Raw genomic sequence first — 24,383 nt, 5'->3', positions numbered from 1 at the left:
TCACACCTCCGAGCGTACATCGGCTGCGGCTGGATGTAACGATCGGCGAGAGTTGCCGCGTGTAAACGGAGACGTGAAGTCAGACTGGTCAGTCTGGTTCCCGTAGTGACTCACGTGGTGTTTGCATACTTGACCACAGCTGAAGTGAAATACATGCAATATTTGCCAAATACACAGATGTTCCAGAGCCATTTTCATTCAATACTTTATGTAGCTACTGCTTCATACAGCGTCTGTTTGAATAAGAATAAAGTTCAACATAAGCCTAGCTACTATCATTGAAGTGGAGTCGACGTTTTTTAATCAGCTTTATTTTGATAAACATGACACAATACAACATCGCGAGTCACGACTACATGAAAATAGTGTTTACTGTCATAAAAAAACTGATTTGTGAGCTTTATTGGAACTAAAGGTCTGCGAATAAACACTGAAAAACACATGATTGTTGTCATGCGGTGAATCCGGCCAATCGTAGAACAGGTGTCTACATCAGAGCTCATGCAGCCGCTCCTGCTCTCGAATCGCTCTAGCGCTACTTTGATGGCATACGTCACAGTCACGTGGCGTCGGCGCTGTATCAAGTCGGACAAAATTTCGAACCGGCATGCATTGCTTCAAGTCAGCCGCCGATTGGTCTGCGCAGAGGTGCATGAAGTCGAACAAGTCTAATGAAATGTGCGAGAAGTGACTCGCTGCAGCCTTAGCTGGACATTCAAACCCGACCCACATCCAACTGTGACGTCAGAAGCCACGCCCATGTCCAAATACGACATCCAACCTGACCCGCATCCGAGTGTGATGTCAGAAGCCACGCCCATGTCCAAATACGACATCCAACCTGACCCGCATCTGAGTGTGATGTCAGAAGCCACGCCCATCCAAGTGTGATGTCAGAAGCCACGCCCATGTCCAAATACGACATCCAACCTGACCCGCATCCGAGTGTGATGTCAGAAGCCACGCCCATCCAAGTGTGATTTCAGAAGCCACGCCCATGTCCAAATACGTCTGTGGCCGATTCTTTATGGGGTCGTATTATACTTTTTCAAGTTTAATTAGTCTGTAATTTTGCTGTTTGAGAATAAAAAAGATCTCCAAGGTTACAATACAAAGCTCGTTTGGACTACAACGCATTTTTCCCGGGTCACAATGTTACTCATTCATAGTCTCCACCCACGTAATTCACAAAAAAAGGTGCGGGCCTGGTTGAGCTGTGTTAGAGAAGACAGTGTTGTCCCTGTGTCAAAGAGACGTTGTTTTGTCCACCTCGTTTCCAAAACTTATTTGTTTGACCTTCCTAAGGCAGACAAACATTTTTTATTTTAATTTGTTTTAAACACTGTTCCTGAACATTATAAACCCAACGTTTATCTGTGCGCTGCACATTTTATGAAGAACAGCTTCCAGAAGGAAGGAAAAAAAACTAATCAAGCTAAATTAAATGAAAAAGTGGCATTTTCAACAAGTTTAATGCCATTTTTCTCAGTTGTTAGCTTTTTTCTTTGTGTGCGTGTATCGTGACACTTGACTGATAATACCATGTGACTGATCACTTTAAATATTACATCTCGCAAGATGTTTTAAGTGTGTGACTTTGAAACTATAAAAATACCATGAATGAATGGCTGCGTGTATAAAAGGTGATTTCCCCTATATAATGGTGTACACTGTAAAAAATGTGGCTGCGATTAGTTAAAATTTGTTGAGATAACTTAAATATCCAACTTAACCAAACTAAACTAAAGTTAACTAAACTTAATATTTTAAGTCAAGCTTGAACACATACTTTTTAAAGTTGAAACAATGTTGGATTTTAAGTTGTGCTAAATAATCGCAGCAATTTTTTTTTACAGTGTAGTTGAACATCTACAGTATAAGCAAGGGTGAACAGACCATATAAACCAGACAAACCTTGACCCCTGACTTAGATCACATGTGTAAACTTTGCTCCTGGAGGGCCACCGTGTAGCTCTAAACCGCCTCAAAAACACCTGCCTGGATGTTTCTAATCCTGCAGACCTATCTATCTATCTATCTATCTATCTATCTATCTATCTATCTATCTATCTATCTATCTATCTATCTATCTATCTATCTATCTATCTATCTATCTATCTATCTATCTATCTATCTATCTATCTATCTATCTATCTATCTATCTATCTATCTATCTATCATTTTGCAGAATATTCCGACCCAGACAGAGGGACCCGATTGTGGTGTGTCCATGCTGATGGTAAGTTGTGAAATTACGGACTATGGGCAAGTATTGCGAATCGTGATGTCAAAAGATTTGTTTAATTGACATACAATATTTGAGATATAGATGGTCCAGTGTACTTACAACAAAAGTACAGAATAGCTGGTGACAGTACATTCTAGTATTTCAATGTTCTCAATGGTATTCGTTGTCTATTTTAGTATGCATTGTATATGGCCCTGGACTGGACATTTGACTTTAATCAGGTGAAAACCTCATTCTCAGTTTCTTTTTTTCCAGTAAGTTTTTGACTGCATTCTCAGTTTTGCGTTAAATCTGTTAGGATGATATTCCTCGGCTCTGAAGGTGGTGGTGTCCTTTGCTCTTGCAAAACATGTCAACTGGAAGGTACACACACACACACACACCTGGTTACTAAAATGTGATTCTTGTAGATTCTTGTACTTGTCTTCTACTCAAGACACACTGTACATTTTTCCTCCTAGAATGTTCAGCTGTACTTCCCCCGGGGAGGCCACAGAATGTTGAATGTTTTGAATGACTTGAATGCTTCGAGTGGTTGAAAAGACTAAAAAGATGCTGTACAAATAGTCCATTTACCTAAACCTTAAGTCTGTCTTCATGGTGTCAGAGTCCACCACCATCAAACAGTCACCCGGTAGGGAAACTTGCGCATCAAGAATTAATTCTATAGTTATGTGCGTTTTGAATATATGTGCGAATGTTTCTAATTCTCTACAAACCAAGCCTAAACAAACTACTTGTCCTGCCTATAAATTTGATACAGAATTTTATTTTATTTTATCACTACGGGGTAGATATGCAAATTTCCCACAATGCTTTATCTGTAGAGTGGTAAAGGGATCCTCCATAGGGAGAGGCTAGTTGGCACTTCAGCACTGCATTGTCCTCCGGTCCAGGCGAAGGTCCTTCCTCAGATCTGGATACAGCCTGGTTCCGGCAGGCTGCGGGAAAACCTCGGGATAAACAAAGACACTAAAATTAGCGTACTTTATCATCTCGATTAAATTTTTTAACTATAATAAAAAATGATGTGTCCAAAACTAACATTTGCAAAGTAAACAAGGCAGTGATTTGGATGACAAGACTGGTGTTATTTGCCAAATGTTTGACAAGCTGAGCACAGATGACGGCACCAGTTCGGAAAATAAAAAAAAGCCACAAAATAAAGTTAAACACATCAAAAACAAAGCCAGCACAAACAACATATTTTGTTAGTAATTTTATTATATGTGCTGCAAATAATAGTGCAAAAAGTATCTTACCGGGATTCCTCCTGATGCCGGTTTAAAAAAAAAAAAACTAAAATGCTTCACTTGTTATATCAGCTGTTTGTAATACTTACTATTTTTTGTTTGACCAGAAGCCGTTTCAAAAAGCAAGTCACAACAGCTCCAAATGCAACCACGACCAGAAGCAGAACAGCAACACCAATTACTGCTATAACACACGGAGACCAATCTCTTGCTGTAATGATAAAGAGATCGACCAATCAGAGATCTGACCATCATTTCTGACTGACGTTTGCACCTCTCTGTTTTGGTTGTCAGTTACACTATAATATTAATAGTTTACTTAATTAACCTTAGCTAATTTCAGAGCATTTACCATTTCACACTGCTGATCTTATGTTTTTTTAGCCTACATTAAAAGACTTCAGATACTCACTATAGACAGAAAGATTGAATCTCTTGAATATGGTGCGTCGGTTGCCGGTGATATCGAGATGATAAAGTCCAGCGTGTTTAGTTCTTGTCTTCCTGATGGTCAGAGATCCGGTCTTGAAGTCCAGCTTTAGTTTGCGTCTGAATCTCCCATCAGGGCCATCAAATGTAGCGAAGTTCCCATGTCTAATTTCTGCTATCACAGAGTCTCCATATTCACACCTCCATATGACCAGATCATCTCTGTGTATTTTAGAAACACCAGATTCTAGAGTGACAGAAGTTCCCTCCATCACCGACATCCTGTTCCCTCCATCTGTCTCGACATACAGTAAAACACAGGATAACTTTCACAGACAGAGATTAAGTATAAAGTAAAACATTTACACATTAGGCATTTGCCTTTTTACAAAGATCATCCATTTCTCGGAAATGGAAGTCACAATTAGCCAAAACAGCAGCATGTCAAAGACAGGCTCAAATATTCCAATAGCAAGCAAGCTCAAGAGCAATACATCACACAACACATCCAAAGGATCAGCCAACCGCAAATACGCCCATATTAAAGCATGTAACCAATCCACAATCCAGTGAGACAGTCTCTCTGAAACTGAATTGTCCATTCAATTTAAACGTGCAACGAGTGTATGTGGTGGTTACAAACATATGTTGTTATACTTGAAAAATAAACTGAATGTCATTAATGCATACTGTATGATTTTGGAGTATGGCGATTGGTATTCCTTGCCAATGGACGATCGATCATTTGATTATTTTTGCCTTGGGACTTTTTCACCTGCTGGGGGAGGGGGAGCGCATTCCTTTTGTAATGCGATCGAGAGAACATGTAAACGCTTGATCGGATTGAAAGCCGAAGCTGAAAGGACTGCGCATGTGCAATGATGTTAAATAGCGTAATGACGTATGACACGCGGAACGAGCTGTTCTTCCTGGAAGGACCTTTGCCTGGACCCGATGACAACGCAGTGCTGAAGTGCCAACTAGTCTCTCCCCTATGAAGGATCCCTTTACCACTCTACAGATAAAGCGTTGTCGGGATAATTTCGGATTCGCGTATCTACCCCCGAAGTGATAATATTCTGTTTCCAAATTTTAAGGCCAGACAAGTAGTTTAAGGCTTGGTTTGTAGGGGATTACAAACCTGCGCACATATATTTAAATGCGCATAACTATAGAATTCGTTATTCAGTCCAGTCTAAGCTCATCCCCTGGTTTCGAGAGGATTCTCACTTAATCAGCATTGGTGGGCTAACCGTTCAGCTCACTCACTTTACTGTGGGAAGCGTCCTCTTCCTGGAGCAAGCTACGGCGCCAGTCGTCTTTTCCCAAGGCTGGTGTTGAGGGCTGAGAGAGCCTCAAAGACCCCTTTTCCACCAAGGCAGAACTGATGCTGGTTCGGAGCCAGAGCCTAGTTTCAAATCGGTTCTTTGTTTTTCGACCACCAAAGCACCAGCTCCGAACCGGTAAAAGTGGTTCTTAAGTATCACCAAAACATTGATGGACTAGAAATAAGAATCGCTTGCGTCAGGGGCTGGGGGCGGGTTACCGTGAACAACAAGACGAACAGAAACTTGTGACCGCCATTTTTTAAATAGCAGCTAATCGAGCTAATAGCAGCCTGATTGTAATCTCCGTCTATGTAAGTTACGGCGAGCTGCACGAACGCGTTGGATCCGCCGTGTTTGGATGCCGATGTAGGTTCGCAAAGCCATGAGCATCAATAGTAACGCAACGACCGCCATTGTTGATGTAAGGCTTGTTCGAGATGCATCGGAGCGGCGCAGACCGATCAGAGCTCCGGGAGTGTTTGGAGAGTGTAATGGAAATTTTCAGTATTACTCTGATTTTCAGTGATTGCTAATGATGGCCTCATCTGTTCTCTCGCTTGCAGTGAGAGGGGGCCTTTGTGTGATAATTTACTGTGTTTGGGAGTCAGTGGAGGTAGGGAAGAGCAGGTGGTCAAGGGGTCATCTTGAGTGCATTTGTACTTTATAGCCTAAAGGGTTAAGAGGGCATTTACTGTACCTCTCGGGGACAGGGAGAGATATAAATAACAAAGAATATCTCTCCTGTGAGGGGAGGGAAAAAATAAGGCCTTGGAGGTCATAAGATATAAAACAGACTGGCACTGCTTCTCCTTATCTCTCCTCACTGACTCACACATGTGTATTGGTGACGAAGATCTCTCTTGCAAGAGAATAAATACTTTATAAACTTTAATTTGGACTCAGAGTGTCTCTTATTCAGTGATGATGTTTGTTTGAAAGAATTTGCCACAACAAGAGCATACGACTCCTTGTGCTTTTGGATCACTTTCGCAGTGCTTTGATGTCATGCGGCGATCGGTCTGCGAGAAGCCGAACCATCTCGAACAAGCCTGGTGTGTTTCTGTTTGGCGCTGCCGCGCTAGCGTTGCTGGGCAACATGAGATGTATACACATACCCCTTTTCCACCAACAAGAACCAGGTGCTGGTTCAGAGCTAGAGCTAGAGCCGGTTCGGAGTTGGTTCTACTGACGGGTCTTCTAAGAACCGGTTTGCCTTTCCACAGGCTAGAGAGCCAAAACAGAGCCAGATCTTACGTCACTGTGTATACATCTCATGTTGCCCAGCAACGCTAGCGCGGCAGCGCCAAACACAAACACACCAGGCTTGTTCGAGATGGTTCGGCTTCTCGCAGACCGATCGCCGCGTGACATCAAAGCACTGCGAAAGCGATCAAAAGCACAAGGAGTCGTATGCTCTCCACACACTCCCGGAGCTCTGATCGGTCCGCGCCGCTCCGATGCATCTCGAACAAGCCATCAACAATAACGGACGTTGCAATACTATGGATGCTCATGGGATTGCAAAAATACATCGGAATCCAACGCGTTCGTGCAGCTCGCCGTAACTTACATAGACGGATATTATAATCGAGCTGCTATTAGCTCGACTAGCTGCTATTTAAAAATGGCGGTCACAAGTTTCTATTCGTCTTGTTGGTCACGGTAACCCCGCCCCCAGCCCCTGACGCAAGCGGTTCTTACTTGGCTCCGTTCTAGACCCTGCAATGATTTGGTGCTACTTAAGAACCAGTTTTACTGGTTCGGAGCTGGTGCTTTGGCGGTGGAAAAACAAAGAACCGATTTGAAACTAGGCTCTGGCTCCGAACCAGCACCAGCTCTGCCTTGGTGGAAAAGGGGTAACAGTGACGTAAGATCTGGCTCTGTTGTGGCTCTCTAGCCTGTGGAAAGGCAAACTGGTTCTTAGAAGACCCGTCAGTAGAACCAACTCCGAACCGGCAATAGCTCTAGCTCTGAACCAGCACCTGGTTCTTGCTTGTGGAAAAGGGGTAAAAGAGCCTCCTGAGCGTGGCTGGCGCTGGTTCCTGTCCCATGGCTCAATGGCAGCAGAGGGGCAGCAGAGACCGTGCTCAGCACAATAGAGAACCTCGTGTGCAGCATCCCGACAGTTACCTCTTCACAGTGCTGACAGCCGGACCTCCCAGCTAGAATTTTTTTGTTCTAAAACTGTTCTGAGAACATTATCTTGAAATGTTATAATAATGTTTTCAGCGGGTAGTTTTATTTTAGTTCCCAGAATGTTCTTGTAAAAGGTAGGAAAACATTCTCTAAAAACATTCTAAAAATGTTTAATGATAACATTGTTGGAACATTATTCCCGAATGTTCTTATAACATTTTTTGCAGGTAGTTTTATTTAAGTTCCCAGAATGTTCTCCTAAAAGGTGGGATAACATTCTCTAAAAACATTCTAAAAATGTTTAATGATAACATTGTTGGAACATTATTCCCTAATGTTCTTATAACATTTTTAGCGGGTAGTTTTATTTAAGTTCCCAGAATGTTCTCCTAAAAGGTGGGATAACATTCTCTAAAAACATTCTAAAAATGTTTAATGATAACATTGTTGGAACATTATTCCCTAATGTTCTTATAACATTTTTAGCGGGTAGTTTTATTTAAGTTCCCAGAATGTTCTCCTCAAAGGTAGGAAAACATTCTTTAAAAACATTCTAAAAATGTTTAATGATAACATTGTTGGAACATTATTCCCTAATGTTCTTATAACATTTTCATTGAGTAGTTTTATTAAAGTTCCCAGAATGTTCTCCTAAAAGGTGGGATAACATTCTCTAAGAACACCCTAAAAATGTTTAATGATAACATTGTTGGAACATTATTCCCTAATGTTCTTATAACATTTTCATTAAGTTCCCAGAATGTTCTCCTAAAAGGTGGGATAACATTCTCTAAAAACATTCAAAAAATGTTTAATGATAACATTGTTGGAACATTATTCCCTAATGTTCTTATAACATTTTCATTGAGTAGTTTTATTAAAGTTCCCAGAATGTTCTCCTAAAAGGTAGGATAACATTCTCTAAGAACACTCTAAAAATGTTTTGTGATGACCTTCTATAAAGGTTTAATCATAAATTTTTTAGAACATTATCCCTTTACATTCTCATAAAGTTTTTAGCAGGAAGTTTTATTTTTATTCTTAGAATGTTCTTCTAAAAGTTAGGATAACATTCTCTAAAAATACTCCTAAAAATACTAAACATTCTTATAAAGTTTTTAGTGGGAATTATTATTTTTGTTCCCAAAATGTTCTCTTAAACATAAAAAATGCTTAGCAATAACATTGTTAAAACATACAATTTTATTAATCTTAAAAATAAAACACAAAAATCTAACAGGTTTATGAATGGCATCCACATTAATGATTAGAAGTTCTGCGTACAGTAGATGCCCAACATTACATGAAGAACTCAGTAAAGTCCAATGTGCAATCACACGTCTTGACTGCTGTTTGCTCAGAGCGCTCATCATCAGTCTTTGCTGGTTCTTGCAGAAAAAGAATAGAGTCATCTGCATTAATAGGTGTTCTACTGTTCTTCTCTTCTTGTTTTTCAGCTGCTCTCCCAGTTAGCAGAATTGAGCTCCTTTCTCTGTGTGCATGGTAGAGTTTTTCCTCATAGCCTATAAAAGAAGATCATGCAACAGTGTAAATAGAAAGAATACAAATACATATTACATATTAAGAACACAAGCAATATTTAAAAGTATAAATATAATACCTTATATCTATTTTGTATATATGTTTATTTAAAACATATATTTAATCCATTATATAGGCTACATGTTAATAACACAACTAGAGGCTAAATTATGTGAACAAACTACAAACTTGGCTTGAGAAGTGTGGACCTTGAACTCAGGTCGCCTTGAGCACAGCTGCAGCATGTCACAGCACTGCCCACGAGGCTTTTGCTCTGACGTAACAGCTCATTTTCATCAGATATACTGTCTATGGATTGTTACATTTCTTGCAGATTTCTGCTTGTTTTAAATCAGATACAGATAAAGTAGCACTGCATTTGAATGCATTGGCGATAGAACAATTTCTAGTGTGATTTAATCATACCTGTGTATCGTCTCTTTACTATTAGCTAAGCTGTAAGTTTTAGTTACTTCAAAAGCATAAAGAAATGCTATAACTTCTGTTTCTACGCAGTTTCTTATATAGAAATCACAGGACAGTGTTGACACTAACTTTCTGTGCTCCAGTAGGTCTCTGTGTGCGCACAATCTGCATGTTAAATGTGAGCTACTGTCTGTGCATATGAAAGCTTGTTTCCGCCATGGAATACAATTTTTTTAAAAGGTAATTGCGACTCACAATTCAAACTTTTTTTTCTCAGAAGTGCGAGATAAACTCACAATTGGCTGTTTGAAAGTCAGAATCACAGGATAAATTAGTAAAACCTGAGAAAAAAAAGCAATTCTGGCTTTTTTTTTTTTTGCTGTCTTTTCTCAGAATTGTGAGATATAAAGGTACAATTGCAAGTTATCAAGTCCAATAGGCCCTTATCTCATTTCCTGGTTTTGGAACATTCAAAATCGCCAAGCAGTGCACTCACTTCTGGTGGTTACTTAGTTACACCTTTAGATGAAAAGTAGGTCAGTAAACTTAAATAAAATCGCGATATAGACCAGTGTCTGTCAATATTAAACCGCATAAAGACCATTTAAATAGGAATCGTGCATGTTCTGTGTCTCTGTGAATGAATGGCACAGACGCGCTGTTTCATTTACCACACACACACTGAGGCACGCATGACGCTTGCGATGTTTTTAGCCTATATGAGGACATTAATGCACTTCATCAATACAGCCGCTCTGAGAGTCACTTCCGCAGCATTTTAGCTTCATTTGAAAAAAACGATCATCATATCATAAAACACAGAGAGACTCAAAGGTCTACACGGCAATCCGTCAAAATAAAAGTTTGGTTTAACCTTTGAAGAAAGTTTTGCCTAAATCGTTACATTTTAAATAATTGGTTATAGCAATTTAATTAAACCATTAAAATGGAATCAAGAAAACAAAACAAAAAATAACTTTTGGGAGATGCGAGAGCGAAGTAGTCCAGTGATAATTAAAAGACAGCCATGGTTAATGCAATTTGCAAAACTTGCAATTTGCCCTTTAGTTACTGTTGCTATGTCCAACAAGCCATGGCGCTCTCACGCCACACATCATGTCATGCAATGAAAAATACATTGCGGATCAAAGAAAAAACGCTGAAACGTCTAAACGCCGAGACAAGACAGAGCAGGTTACTTTTTATATGAAACAAAGTCTCAACGTTTAATTTGTGTAATTTTTGTAAAAAAATATTTTTTTGTAAAAATAGAATGTAAAAAATAAATACCTGTCAATCAAACTCCCTCGAAGGGTGAATTCTGAGGGGAGTAAAAAAGCCAGCTCACAATTCTGATATTTTCTTGCAATTGTGTGTTCCTGCCTCACAATTCTGAGAAAAAAAAACCCCTGTAATTTTACTGATGGAAACAGACATTAAAAAAGTGGACTTTAAAGATTTCTTATTCTGTAGCTCCCGGTGGGAGTTTTTTGATAAGTCCATAAAAATGCATCCATCCATGATAAAAGCACTCCACACATCTCTGGTAGGTTAATCAAGGCGAAAGGTGAAGCGAAGTGATGCGTTCGTGTAAGAAACATATCCATATTTTAGGGCTGAAAACATAGTCCTACAAAGCTATTATTACAAGAGCATGTAATTTTACCATTGTTGCCAGCATGACTATACCAGCTCAGTAGGGCTATTTCACAGAAGACTACTACTGAGAAATTTCACGTTATTTGACTTTGCTTTTCCAGTGCGTGATCGGTACATGATTGGAGTGTTTGGGCCGTTAACGACAGAGCAGAACGCGCAGCGCAAACACGGACCAGAACATTGAGCAAAGAGCTCAATGTTTTATGTGACCCAACATTGTGTGTGTCAGTGCGACACACACACACGGAATGGAGAGCGCGGTGCGGAAAAGACCCGCTCATGAAAGCTGCGCGAGAATGATACCTGATCTTCGAACACGGGGGGGCGGGATGGCATATTTTCAGCCTTTTCCGCAACAGGAAGTCATTAAAACGAGGCAAAAAAAGTGCTGCGTTAATTGCGTTATTTTTTTAAACGCGTTAAGCATCTCAAATTAACGCGTTCATTTCCCCAGCCCTACCATATAACTTTATCAACTTAAATAACGAGCTTCCGGCAGACAGCCATATGCAAGTCAAATTACGCCCAAAGAGTAACTCTTGTCAATGTACGACGTAGGAGTAGCATAAGCTTTGACGGCTCTCGCGGTTCAAACTAACAGGGCTAGGCAATAAATTCAAGCTCCTCCCACATTTCTCTTTATATGATTCTCTTTAATGATAATTTTTCTAAAAATCTCCGTGGAAAGAAAGTCAGATATACATCTGGGATGGCACGAGGGAGAAAAAAGAGATCATTTATATTTTGGAGTGCATTGTGCCTTTAAAATTGACTACGGTTTTATAAACTGCAGTGGATACTTACTAGTGATGGACTTGTTTCTTGTTGGTGCCTGTTCTGCTCCGTAAACATTGTTCCAATGCTTGATCTTAAGAAAATGTAAAAAGTGTGTTAATGTGTGTTAACAGACTATTGATCTGGGTCACAGGACCATTTTTTATGTGTTCCTTAAGTGTTATATCTGGAGAACCCTTACTAACATTAACCATGGTTTTGCTACACTAACTAAATGGTAATAAATTATCCACCATAAAAACATGGTTTCTACACTTTTACTATAATACAAACCATGGTTAATTTTGCAAAGGACCCTAGGAACATGTCCAAAGAACAGCTCATCCAAAAAATAGAGTTCTCTCGTTATTTAAGGCTACTCCATGATGTTCCAAAACTGTATGAATTTATTTTGTATAACCTTAATTAAGATATCTTGAGAAATGCATTCACTTTTTTTTTTTTTTTTAATAAAATGGGTTCCAATGTTTTAGGTTCCAGTTTTGTTTTATTCCCAACATTCTTGTGTTTCAGAGAAGTAAGTCATACAGGTTTGAAAATAATTTAATTTTGAAAGGACATTTATGTTTGGGTCAGCTAGGCCCGTAAACTCATATCAAGAAGACAGGTAAAATACTGTCTGGAGGGTTTGGACCAGTGTGCATTTGAGCATAGTTTATATGTTCTGCCTCTATTTCACGTGTATTTTACTATGACAATACTCACCAACTGAAGATCGTGTGGCTGGATAATATTTATTCCCAAAATTCCTGGATAATGAGGGAAACACAGACATACAGCAATATTATTAGCTATTTGTATTTACTTACTAAAAGAGACATTTGCAAAAGCGTGCAAAATTTTACTCACCAGCTCAAAACATTTTATGATGACACATCATTTTGACGGATCGGTAACGGGCCGATATCCCGCGATCAACAATATTCAAAAGCCTAACGTCTGCATGTGGTTCGAGTTCCTCTCTGTATAAAGACACAATGTTCTCAGTTCACTCATTGCAAAGCTTCTATGCTGAGTTTTATTTTATTTATTTTTATCAAAAACTAAGTTAGCTGACAACACATAGCCTGAAACATTGACACAATATCGATATTGCTCTAATCGCATTTAACATTAGATTCTCAATTTAACATTTTGATAGCAGAATGTATTTTTTATATAAAATAAAGTTATTTACCTTCCGCAGATTGCATTGCAATATGTCCGTTACACACGTTGTTAAAATTCGTTGTCCATTTACATCCCGCAACTCGCTCAAAATATAAATGTAACAGCACGATGCAAAATAATCCATGTTTTAAACAATGTAAAAGCCACAGAACCGAAGGAGGCCTACTGAAGATCCCGAGCAGCTCACTCACACACACACACACACACACACACACTCACTCGCTCGCTCACTCACTCCAACAGACGAATATTCAAACTTGACCTGTAAAAGGCGCGCATAGCTGTCATTGGCCAGATTCCTGGATGACAGTCTGAATAACCAATCATGCTCAAAACAACTCGAAGAGACAGCCAATAATGTGGTAACATTGCAATTACAGGAAAAGATGACATGTTTTAAAAGAAAGAATATGAAAAAAATGTACACATGCTATTTATTTAGTTGTATTTGTAAGCTGGCTGTTATATTTAATCAATTGGTTAAATGGTGTCTTCATTGCAGTGCATGATAAAAAAATTACAATAACATACAAATAACATATAAATAATAATAATAATAAATAACATAAATAATATATACCATATAGGCTATAACAACATATATTTACCACTGCTCTGCCAAACAGCAATTTAAAAGAGCAAACATATTATATATTAAACAGAGCAAACATTGCATAATGTAGGCTATTCATATACAATTCGGTATACCTACCTACATGAAAAACGTCTCAGGTTACAACTGTAACCTATGTTCCCTGAGAATAGGGAACGAGACAATACGTCATCGACGCTATGGGGAACGCCTCAGGCGTGACAGGTGTCTGAAATCACAATCAAATCACGGCAATCACATTGACCGGCGACAGCCCGTGAATCATTACGTGAATGATTAACGTGCGACCTGGAAGTATATAAGGGCGCCTTGCAAACATGACAAATCATCCTTCGTCTGAAGGGACTGTTTGGTAGGCAGGCCCCGAGGCATGGCAGGGAGACGTATTGTCTCGTTCCCTATTCTCAGGGAACATAGGTTACAGTTGTAACCTGAGACGTTCCCTTTCGAAGGGAACTCAACAATACGTCATCGACGCTATGGGGAACGATATACCCACGCCGCCATGCTAAGGGGAGTGCATGCCAGGAGGCAGTGACAACTGTCAGAACCAGCAAATTCAAAAGAAATGCAAGAACCACTCACCCTCAGGTCACACTGGGCTGTCAGTGACAGCATTCCCTACGGTCATAGCCCAAGCTATAAGCCTAACAGGAGGAACTCCAAATATGTAATCCGAAGGCCTACCTGGGCCTGCTCAAAGGCCTAGGACCACAACTTCAATTTAGAAGGGGTCCCTTCTAGGGAATGTGGCTAGGGAACCCGAGGGAACCCCAGCCAGTCACTATACGGGGGAATATACCACCCGAAATGCCACCAGGACGGCCTGACCTGGTGTCACTACGTCGGACACTTCAGTCTGGCCAAATTCCTGTCTGTCCGGAGACAGAGCCTCTGGACATTTGCCCTAGGTAAGGCATCCAACCCGAGGGACTGCGAAGCTGGCAGTGAACCCTCAGCCCGGATCTCAGAGACGGGATATCCCGGAGAGTATGACTCAGCATAGTGCTTTACAACCCTTGCTAGAGAGGGGAGTTTCTCTACTCGATCCACGGATCTACCCAGTGTTTGTGTTGAAACACTGAGGAGGCCTGTGAAGGCCTAGGGGCTGATCTAACTGGGAGGCCTCACGAGAGGCCTACAACCGTCTGACCAGACTCAAGAGTCCAACACTCATAGTGACCCTCAGTGAGGGGAGCAATGGACCGACTGGTAGGAAACCAGGCTGTAGGCAGAGTAAGAAGTTCCCGGAGGGAACCAGAAGCAGAGGATGAACACTTTAGTTGAGCCAGGGCACGAGCTCGCTTTTAGCAACGGCCTAATAAGGCCAGCTGAACTGATAGCAGGCGGCCCCTAGCTTCCAGAACCCAGCATGGTTGGGGAACCACTCACAGGGAGGCCTGGAGGCCTACTACCTGATAACCACAGTATGTGGGAGCTCATATTCAGGAAGGCCTGGTAAGGCCTGTAACCTGATAACCACAGTATGTGGGAGCTCATAACCAGGAAGGCCTGGTGAGGCCTGTAACCTGATAACCACAGTATGTGGGAGCTCATAACCAGGAAGGCCTGGTGAGGCCTGTAACCTGATAACCCCAGTATGTGGGAGCTCATAACCAGGAAGGCCTGGTGAGGCCTGTAACCTGATAACCCCAGTATGTGGGAGCTCTCATGACCAGGAAGGCCTAGTGAGGCCTGTAACCTGATAACCACAGTATGTGGGAGCTCTCATGACCAGGAAGGCCTGGAGAGGCCTGTAACCTAGCGACCACAGTGTGTGGGAGCTCAAAACCAGGAAGGCCGGATGAGGCCTGTAACCTGATAACCACAATATGTGGGAGCCCACATTCAGGAAGGCCGGGTGAGGCCTGTAACCTGACATGTGGAGACTCATAACCAGGAAGGCCTGGTGAGGCCTGTAACCTGATAACCACAGTATGTGGGAACTCACCTTCAGGGAGGCCTGGTGAGGCCTATTACCTGATAACCCCAGCATGTGGGAGCTCATGACCAGGAAGGCCTGGTGAGGCCTGTAACCTGATTGAGAACATGCCTTCAGGGAGGCCCGGTGAGGCCTACTACCTGATATTAGGTCAGGCTAGCTGTCCAGTTGCCTGTCCTTTGGGCTTGCCTACAGGGAGGCCTGGTAAGGCCTACTACCTGATAGCCACCGTAAGTGGGAATTCACCTTCAGGGAGGCCTGAGGAGGCCTACTACCTGATAGTAATCTTAAACAACTGGTAGCTATGAGCCCTGAATCTGGGTGACAGTTCGAAGGCGGCCTGTTAAGGCCAGCCCACTGGGGACTCGCCTATCAGGGAGGCCTGGTTGGGCCTACTAGCTGACAGCAAGTCAATCTGCTCCAAAGGTACACTGTTGGGAATCATACCACACCAACAAGTATGTCCCACAATGTTGGGACTCACTTCCGAGGAGGCCTGTTTAGGGCCTACTACCCATCAGTGAGTCAACTGCCCGAACCACCAAGGCCAGCCACATGAGGTGAGCTGGCCTACAGCGCCCTCATGGGAGCTGTCCATTCAGGAGGCCTGCTGAGGCCTACTACCTAATGGCGCAGCCTTCGTTGGCAGATAAGCTGTTTAGACAGCGCCTACAGCATTCTGGTACCTAATCACATTGCCCATGGCAGTGTACTCAGCAAAAGCGCTAGCACCCTTTGAGCAAGGGGAGTACAACATACGCCACCCTGCCTCCATGGAGGCCCCAAAGTCAGGGGCCTACCAACTGTAAGCATGGGCGTCAGCTCATGGCAATGCTCTGGCTTCAGGGGAGCGTACTTCGACCAAAAAGAAGTGAAGGCTAGAACTTTCCGCTCAACCCGAGCCACAGTGGTGCGAGGTAGGATAATACAGAACTGAAAGTGAAGGACTCAGACCTGCCTTGTATCACAGGGGAGTACTCCGTATGCTAGTTCTGCACGGCAGGGTCGGGCAGACAGACCCAGCCTCCTCGTGAGGCAAAAGGCGGCCTCACCCTGCTCAATAAAGACACATTGTACCGGGGAGGCCTATTTGAGGCCTAACCCAGGATCTTTATAAACCATACCTCTGCACCACGCTGCATTACTCTAGTCGCCCCAGAATGCAGAGAAGGGGGCGGGCCTTGGCCTAACGACTCCATTGGAGGAGGCTGTCATACAGGGATGCTAGGAACCTAAATTCACACAGTGAAGGTTCAGAGGCAGAAATGCTAAAGCAGAGCGCCTCTACTAACCCTGGCACAGCCTAGGCCAGCTACAGAGGCGGCCCTGGTGAGGGCCAACCTGCAAGCATAGATCTACCTGAGGGCTCGGAGGAGCCACAGCCTAACAGAAAAATAGTTATTATTTCATACAACTGGCTGCAGAATCGCTCAGCCCAATGAAAACCCAGACAGAGCTCAAGGGGGCGATGTACTCAGGAAGGACGTCAAACGGTCCCGTGGGCCGGACATATAGATCTATCTGAAGCTCAAGCGTCAGTCAAACTCAGATCAAAAAATCCTAGTTGAGAGAGACCAACTACTCTACCCTGAGGTGGCTAAGAGCCCAAGGGCCAACAAATTTCACAAAAGAAGCCCCAACAGATGGTGCTTCTTCCTAGTGTTCCAGCCACCTAAAGGGGAACTTCAGGGCCCCCAAAAAATCCAGATTTTTCCTCCTTACCTTATTCTGTCCTTCAATGACATACCCATGACTCTATACAGGGAACGAGGTCTGTAGAGAGATACATATTAGTATATATTCTTCAGAAATTACTCTAAGAAGACCAGACAGCTCACCTGCGGCGTGCGGAGTGAAGACTCGCCAGGTAGTTTCTTATGAACCTGGGGTCCATCACTTTACATGCCTGAAAGAGGCGCTCTCACAGGCCAAGCCTAGGCGGGCCATCAGAACATCGTTCTCATCATAGGCCCCGCCCCAGGCCTGATGTGATGAACGCCTGGGGAGTCGGAAGCAGGAGAGGGCAGATTTGATGACCCTCGGAGGGAGTTATCCTTCAGCGGCGCTGACGTTTTTGCTGGATAACATCCCTCAAATCCCTCCTGTTGCGGGAGTCACGCCTTTTCTGCGCCCTGCTCCTACCTGGAGGGGGCGCACGAGAGGTGACACTGGCTCGCTGGCCCCGCCTCTGGTCCTCAGACCGGGATGGGCCAGGTCCTCCCGCCTGCCTGGGCACGGACCCGGATCTCAGCGGTATGCATGTTTTAAAAGCTGCTGAGCGCGCCTTTGCCTCCCTGAACTTCCCCACCACCGCCTCTACGGAGGTGCCGAAGAGTTCAGAGGGCGAAACCGGCGAATCGAGGAGAAAGGACTTCTCTTTCTCCCCGATGTCGGCCAGATTTAACCACAGATGTCTCTCCGTGGCCACCATCGCTGCCATCGACCGGCCGATCGAAGCAGCGGTTTGTTTGGTGGCCCGGAGAGCCAGATCTGTGGTGCGGCGCAGCTCAGCCACCGCCTCAGGGGACAATCCTGCCCCCTGGTCGAGATCCCTCAGCAGGTCGGCCTGGTACGCCTGCAGAACCGCCATGGTGTGCAGGGCCGCACCAGCCTGACCTGCTGCCGAGTATGCTCTACCATTCAAACGAGCCGTAGTTTTCAGCGGTTTGGATGGTAGGGTTGGAGCTCTCAGTGTCGATGCCTGTCCAGAGACGAGATAGTTCGCAAACGTCTCGTCAATGGGCGGCATCGACACATATCCATACTCTCCGATCCCCTCGACATCAGCGAAACTAGCCCGCTGATGCCGGTGGATACGGGCGGAGTATGGATTCTTCCATGCCTTCTCGACCTCAGTGTGGAGGTCGGGGAGAAATGGAAGGCTCACCTGAGCTGGTGGTCTATGGCCGGGGAGAAACCGATCGTCGAGCCTGCCACGAGCGGTTTCTCCTCTAGCGCGCTGCCATGGCAGCTGCAGCCTGCCGGCGGCGCGCTCCATCACATCCACCAGCTCCGCATACACGGGGCAGGATGGCTGAGGGGGTTCAGGATCCACCTGACTCTCAACCTCCTCAGCCATCTCCTGCGCATCCTGAAGAGCACTAGCTGCAGGAATAGTCGGTGAAAGGCTATCATCATCCACCTGCAGCTCACCCTCGTCAGTTGTCGAACCATCTGAGAGGTTTACAGCCCTCTCAAGGTGATCGACAAGCTCCATCTGGGAGCCCCATGACGCAAGTCGCCGCTCTGCCTCGGCACGAGCGGGACCTGAACCACGAGGCTTTCCAGATGCTGACCCCCCTTCACTCGAGAAGAGGGACAGACGAGAGCGGAGCGTTTTCAACGAAAAACGCTCACAGTTTGCACAGGAAGCTCCCTCGAGAACCTCCCGTGCGTGCTCTTCACCCAGGCAAAAAACGCACAGCTGGTGTGTGTCCTCCGGCGTCAGATATCGAGGACACGGGTCGGCACACTTCAGAAAGCAACTGGCTTTTGCTGCACGCTTCATTTCTCCGTTATTCGTGAATTTGCGTTCAAACATACAGTCCCTGAAGACGAAAAGATGATTTGTCATGTTTGCAAGGCGCCCTTATATACTTCCAGGTCGCACGTTAATCATTCACGTAATGATTCACGGGCTGTCGCCGGTCAATGTGATTGCCGTGATTTGATTGTGATTTCAGACACCTGTCACGCCTGAGGCGTTCCCCATAGCGTCGATGACGTATTGTTGAGTTCCCTTCGAAAGGGAACTAATGGATTGGTATCATGGTGACATTAGAGGGACATTCATGTGACCCATAATGATCCTTTTGCACTTTAACAAAATATTGACCTTTCCTTTGAAACACTCTTATGCCTAATAATGTCAACTTGCTTTTCACCCCGTGTGTCACTGTTACACAACTTGTTGGTTTAGGGTTAATCCTCTGTCCAACACAACACTTTGCTAACATTGGCATAATTCTATACAAGTTGCAACATACACCCTGGGTTTCAGAGGCAAGGTTTAAGCCTAGTCCAGACTAAAATGTACGTTTGAGCTGTTTTACCTGAAAGCAACTTGCACTGACATATATTAAAATGTGTCAGTGCCATTGTTTTGTCTCAAGATGCACACCAGTAATGTTTATTTTTTTCTTTCTAAGGCACATTTTTAAAAGCTAATTAAATGCACTAAGGCCTAATCCTGGCTTAATCTAAACTCTGTGAAACCGGGTCTGGGTTAGAAATTAAGGGTTAAGGTTAACCCTAACTCTAACCCTAACCCTTGTCTACAGACTTTTATTTAACAGCATAGATAGACTCCAAGGTGTTGACTGCAGTGGTTAGGCCTTTAGCGTTGATACATGATGAATAACTTCTCTCTGTGACAGTCTGTAATGTATTTTAGCAAAGAGTGTTTGTATGGATTGTCCCTAATTAAGCTAGAGCTATTGGTGCATTCAAGTCATGTCATAAAGATCGTATTTACAAGTTGAACGCCAACACAATGATGAGAATATGAGTAGGAAGCTCAGGATTTTCTTTAACCCCGATCTTGAAGCGTTAGGGGTGTGTCAGAGAGAAACATTGTGGGATACCACTATACTTAGATATTCAGCAGTGACAATGAAGTAAGCTAATGCTTGCACAAAATATGATAGCATTATAATATAACAATATAATATGTGATGATAAAGTTTACAGTGGCTTCATTAATTTAAAACATAAAAAAAAATTGTAAAACCTCATGAATACAAACTTCCCAGGAGGACTTAAAAGCACCATATGTTCCATCGTGAACCCCGTTGGCCTGCTGTCTGACCAGCAAGCTCAATTTAACAATAATTGTGTAGTTTAATTACTAAATGTTACATTTAAAATGTTCTAGTTTTGTTAACAAGTCGCATTACAAGAACGTTTTATTAAAAACACTCATCATCTCAGGTCTCAGTGATATCCTCAAAACATTTTACAAACGTTGATTTGATAATGTTCCTCCTATGTTATTATGGAACATTGTGCCAATGTTTTACTGAGAATATTATATAATCTGTTATCTCAACAACATCCTCAAAACATCCTCAAAATGTTACATTTGAAATGTTCTAATTGTGTTAACTCGTCACATTAGAAGAACGTTTTATAAAGAACATTCAACATCTCATCTCTCAATGATATCCTCAAAACATTTTCCTAATGTGACAGAGAGAATGTTCTTCTTTTGTTTTTATGAAACATTGGGACAATGTTATATTGAGACCATTGTACAAACTTTAACTTTAACAACATTCCCAAAATATGCTCAAAATGTTCCAAGTAAAATGTTCTTCTTTTGTTATCATGAAACATTGGGACAATGTTATATTGAGATCATTGTACAAACTTTAACTTTAACAACATTCCCAAAATATGCTCAAAATGTTGCAAGTAAAATGTTCTTCTTTTGTTATCATGAAACATTGGGACAATGTTATATTGAGACCATTGTACAAACTTTAACTTTAACAACATTCCCAAAATATTCTCAAAATGTTCCAAGTAAAATGTTCTAATTGTGTTAACTCGTCAAATTAGAAGAACGTTTTATAAAGAACATTCAACATCTCATCTCTCAATGATATCCTCAAAACATTTTCCTAATGTGACAGAGAGAATGTTCTTCTTTTGTTTTTATGAAACATTGGGACAATGTTATATTGAGACCATTGTACAAACTTTATCTTTAACAACATTCCCAAAATATGCTCAAAATGTTCCAAGTAAAATGTTCTTATTTTGTTTTTATGAAACATTGGACAATGTTATATTGAGATCATAGTACAAACTTTAACTTTAACAACATTCCCAAAATATGGTCAAAATGTTCCAAGTAAAATGTTCTTCTTTTGTTATCATGAAACATTGGGATAATGTTATATTGAGACCATTGTACAAACTTTAACTTTAACAACATTCCCAAAATATGCTCAAAATGTTCCAAGTAAAATGTTCTTATTTTGTTTTTATGAAACATTGGGACAATGTTATATTGAGATCATTGTACAAACTTTAACTTTAACAACATTCCCAAAATATGGTCAAAATGTTCCAAGTAAAATGTTCTTCTTTTGTTTTTATGAAACATTGGGACAATGTTATATTGAGATCATTGTACAAACTTTAACTTTAACAACATTCCCAAAATATGCTCAAAATGTTGCAAGTAGAATGTTCTAATTGTGTTAACTCGTCACATTAGCAGAACGTTTTATAAAGAACATTCAACATCTCATCTCTCAATGATATCCTCAAAACATTTTCCTAATGTGACAGAGAGAATGTTCTTCTTTTGTTATCATGAAACATTGGGACAATGTTTTATTGAGATCATTGTACAACTTCTTACCTCAGAAACATTCCCAAAACATCCTTTGAATGTTGCAGTTAAAATGTTATATCTTAGTTTACATTTAACGTTATAGGAACATTTTTTAAAATGAGAAAACATCCTTAAAATATTCGTTAAACATTATATTCAAATGTTTTCTTCAGAACGTTAACCAAACTTGTAGGGAATGTTAGCCAAAGTTCTAAGAACGTTCCCTGCTAGCTGGGCTGTCAAACGCCATCTCGGCGTAGCCCAGGCACAAGATGCAAGCCTTGTATCCATGCAGGAGCCAAATCAAATCACTTTTAATGATGTCAAAATTGATTATTTTTTATTAATTTAATAATGGCACTCTAAGCACTTGCGGTCTTCCTACGCCGCTTTGACTGTCGGGAAGATGTAAAAAGTGCGCATCGAGGGCGCATATCGACCGCAAAGGGGACACTCGCGACCACCCTTCTGAAACCTAAAAAGACTAAATTCTTTTCCATTTCTTTTTATATTTTGTGAGGCATTAAGTCAATAATTTTAGGGTGGTACTGCTGTTCTCAGATCATGAGTCACATTTAAAAAAGAGAAAAGTGTGGTATTCTCTCATGAAAACACTGAAAAATGGTATAAAACATTTCTGAGAACTTGACACGTGCGTTTACATCTCGATTTTGAAATTATTTGTTAATGAGATCATTAAAGCATTTCAATATTAAAGTGACTCACCAATGGTAGTAACTCTGAAAGTCTTGTGTATGGTGTAACTGCTGCCACTCTTGGTGATGTCCACTACATAAGGTCCAGCGGTGTTGGGTCCGACGTTAGTAATGCTGAGCGATCCATTCTGTTGGTTCAGATGAAGTCTGCCTTGAAATCTCCCATCAAGAACATCAGCAAAGATTTCAGGTGTTTGATTTTTTAGTTGACCAATGAGTGTGCCATTAAACGTCCAGGTTATCTGATCATCTCTCTGTATTTCAGTAAGACCAGGCGATAGAATGACAGAGTCTCTCTCCAGCACCGGCACGAGCTTCACTCCATTTAGATTATTCACACCTAATGAACAGAAACATTTCTGTCAGAGAGCAAACACTTTCTCATTGAGTCTCAAACCTCATCTAAATACCTGACATACTCACCACTGATATTGAATTTCTTTGATGATAAGCCGGTGGTGTCGCTGTTGATCTCAAGTTCATAAAGTCCAAAGTCTGCGATTCTAACTTTGTTGATCTTGAGATCTCCAGTCTGATGGTCCAGCTGCAGTCTCTTTCTCTTAGGCTTAGTGGGTTTGCCCTCATCAGATTCACTGATTCTAGCAATGAGATGTTTTCCAAACCTCCACTCAATCGAATCAGGTATTTCTGTAACATCTGTATGTAGAGTGACAGAATCTCCCACAATCACTGATACAGACTCCACAACATCTGTCTCAGCACCAGACACATCTGCAGAACACACAGAAACAGTTATTTACGTTGCTTATGCTTAGCTTAGGTCAAAGGCCATATATACTTAACCAAAAAGTGCTTAACACAGTAGAACTGACAGTCATATGATTAACTTAGATCATTACAAACCAATCACCAGAACAAATCACAATGAAGAAGACTTGAGTGACATTGATTTTTACTCAACGGTATGATATAAATATCATATTTAGTAAAGTAAAGTGCACCATAAAGTGCGTATCATATGCATGCAAAAACTTTTTGACATAAATGGAACGAGAAATAACATTCGTGGTAGGCTATAGATATGCACTTTCATGAGATTGGGCTGGAAAAAACACACTAGGGTTCTAAAACACGTTTCCACCAGTAAATAAAACCAAAGCGTTGCACTTACCGCTCACAACTAATGAGAAAACAAAGATTAATCCAAGGCTTTTCATACTGATGATAAATTGGGTCTGGTTTCACTAACGCTCCAGCATAGATCCAGCAGCGCAATTTACAACCGGGCGTTGAGGATTGTTTTTTATAAAGTCACGCAATTAAAGTATGGGAATTTGCTGGCACTTGTAGGTTTCATTAGGCGTGTCAAAACTTGACTCCAAAAACTAGTACAGTCGAGTGTAGTTGACCTTTTTTTTGTGTGTTTATTAATTTTCAATCATTACAAACATAACGTAAAATCGAAGAAAAAAACAATATTATTAGGCTATGGCTCACCACTCCTATAAATCAATCTAGAAAAAAAAGTAGAAAGAAAGATGATTGTATAAACAATATTCCTTCCATATTTACACTTAAATATACCTGCATATTTAAGCTCATTAAACAAACCCTCTAGTAAGAATGGAGGATATATTTAAACCCATATATATCAAGACTGGATCCCACCTCCTGTGAAATATGACATCTTTGCTATGAGAAGCACAAGTAATCTAAAGATCAGTGTTGGGGTAGTTACTCAAAAAAAGTAACTAGTTACTAGTTACTAGTTACTTCTGTAAATTGTAATGAGATTACTTTACTAGTTACTGCATTTGAAAAG

General features: G+C 41.7%; 1 protein-coding gene and 1 long non-coding RNA gene across 2 annotated transcripts; both read right to left on the bottom strand.

The window, feature by feature from the left end:
• Nucleotides 1-1,861: 1,861 nt before the first annotated feature.
• LOC306987875 (uncharacterized protein) lies at nucleotides 1,862-23,874 on the bottom strand. The gene is made up of 6 exons (XM_079592489.1): nucleotides 23,733-23,874; nucleotides 23,024-23,332; nucleotides 22,611-22,940; nucleotides 3,914-4,225; nucleotides 3,591-3,712; nucleotides 1,862-3,201 (listed from the first exon to the last, which is right to left on the bottom strand). The coding sequence occupies exons 1-6, from the start codon at nucleotides 23,776-23,778 to the stop codon at nucleotides 3,118-3,120; spliced, it is 1,203 nt and encodes a 400-aa protein (XP_079448615.1). The 5' UTR covers nucleotides 23,779-23,874; the 3' UTR covers nucleotides 1,862-3,117.
• LOC306987948 lies at nucleotides 8,796-12,691 on the bottom strand. The gene is made up of 5 exons (XR_013795276.1): nucleotides 12,666-12,691; nucleotides 12,522-12,565; nucleotides 11,826-11,889; nucleotides 10,653-10,754; nucleotides 8,796-8,917 (listed from the first exon to the last, which is right to left on the bottom strand). It is a non-coding gene; the product is annotated as an uncharacterized lncRNA (long non-coding RNA).
• Nucleotides 23,875-24,383: the final 509 nt, after the last annotated feature.

The sequence above is a fragment of the Phoxinus phoxinus genome, assembly GCF_949152265.1.
Source record: "Phoxinus phoxinus genome assembly, chromosome: 20".
Lineage (NCBI taxonomy): Eukaryota > Metazoa > Chordata > Actinopteri > Cypriniformes > Leuciscidae > Phoxinus > Phoxinus phoxinus.
The sequence above is the reverse complement of the archived record's forward strand: the minus strand, read 5'-3'. Positions and strand labels throughout refer to the sequence as shown.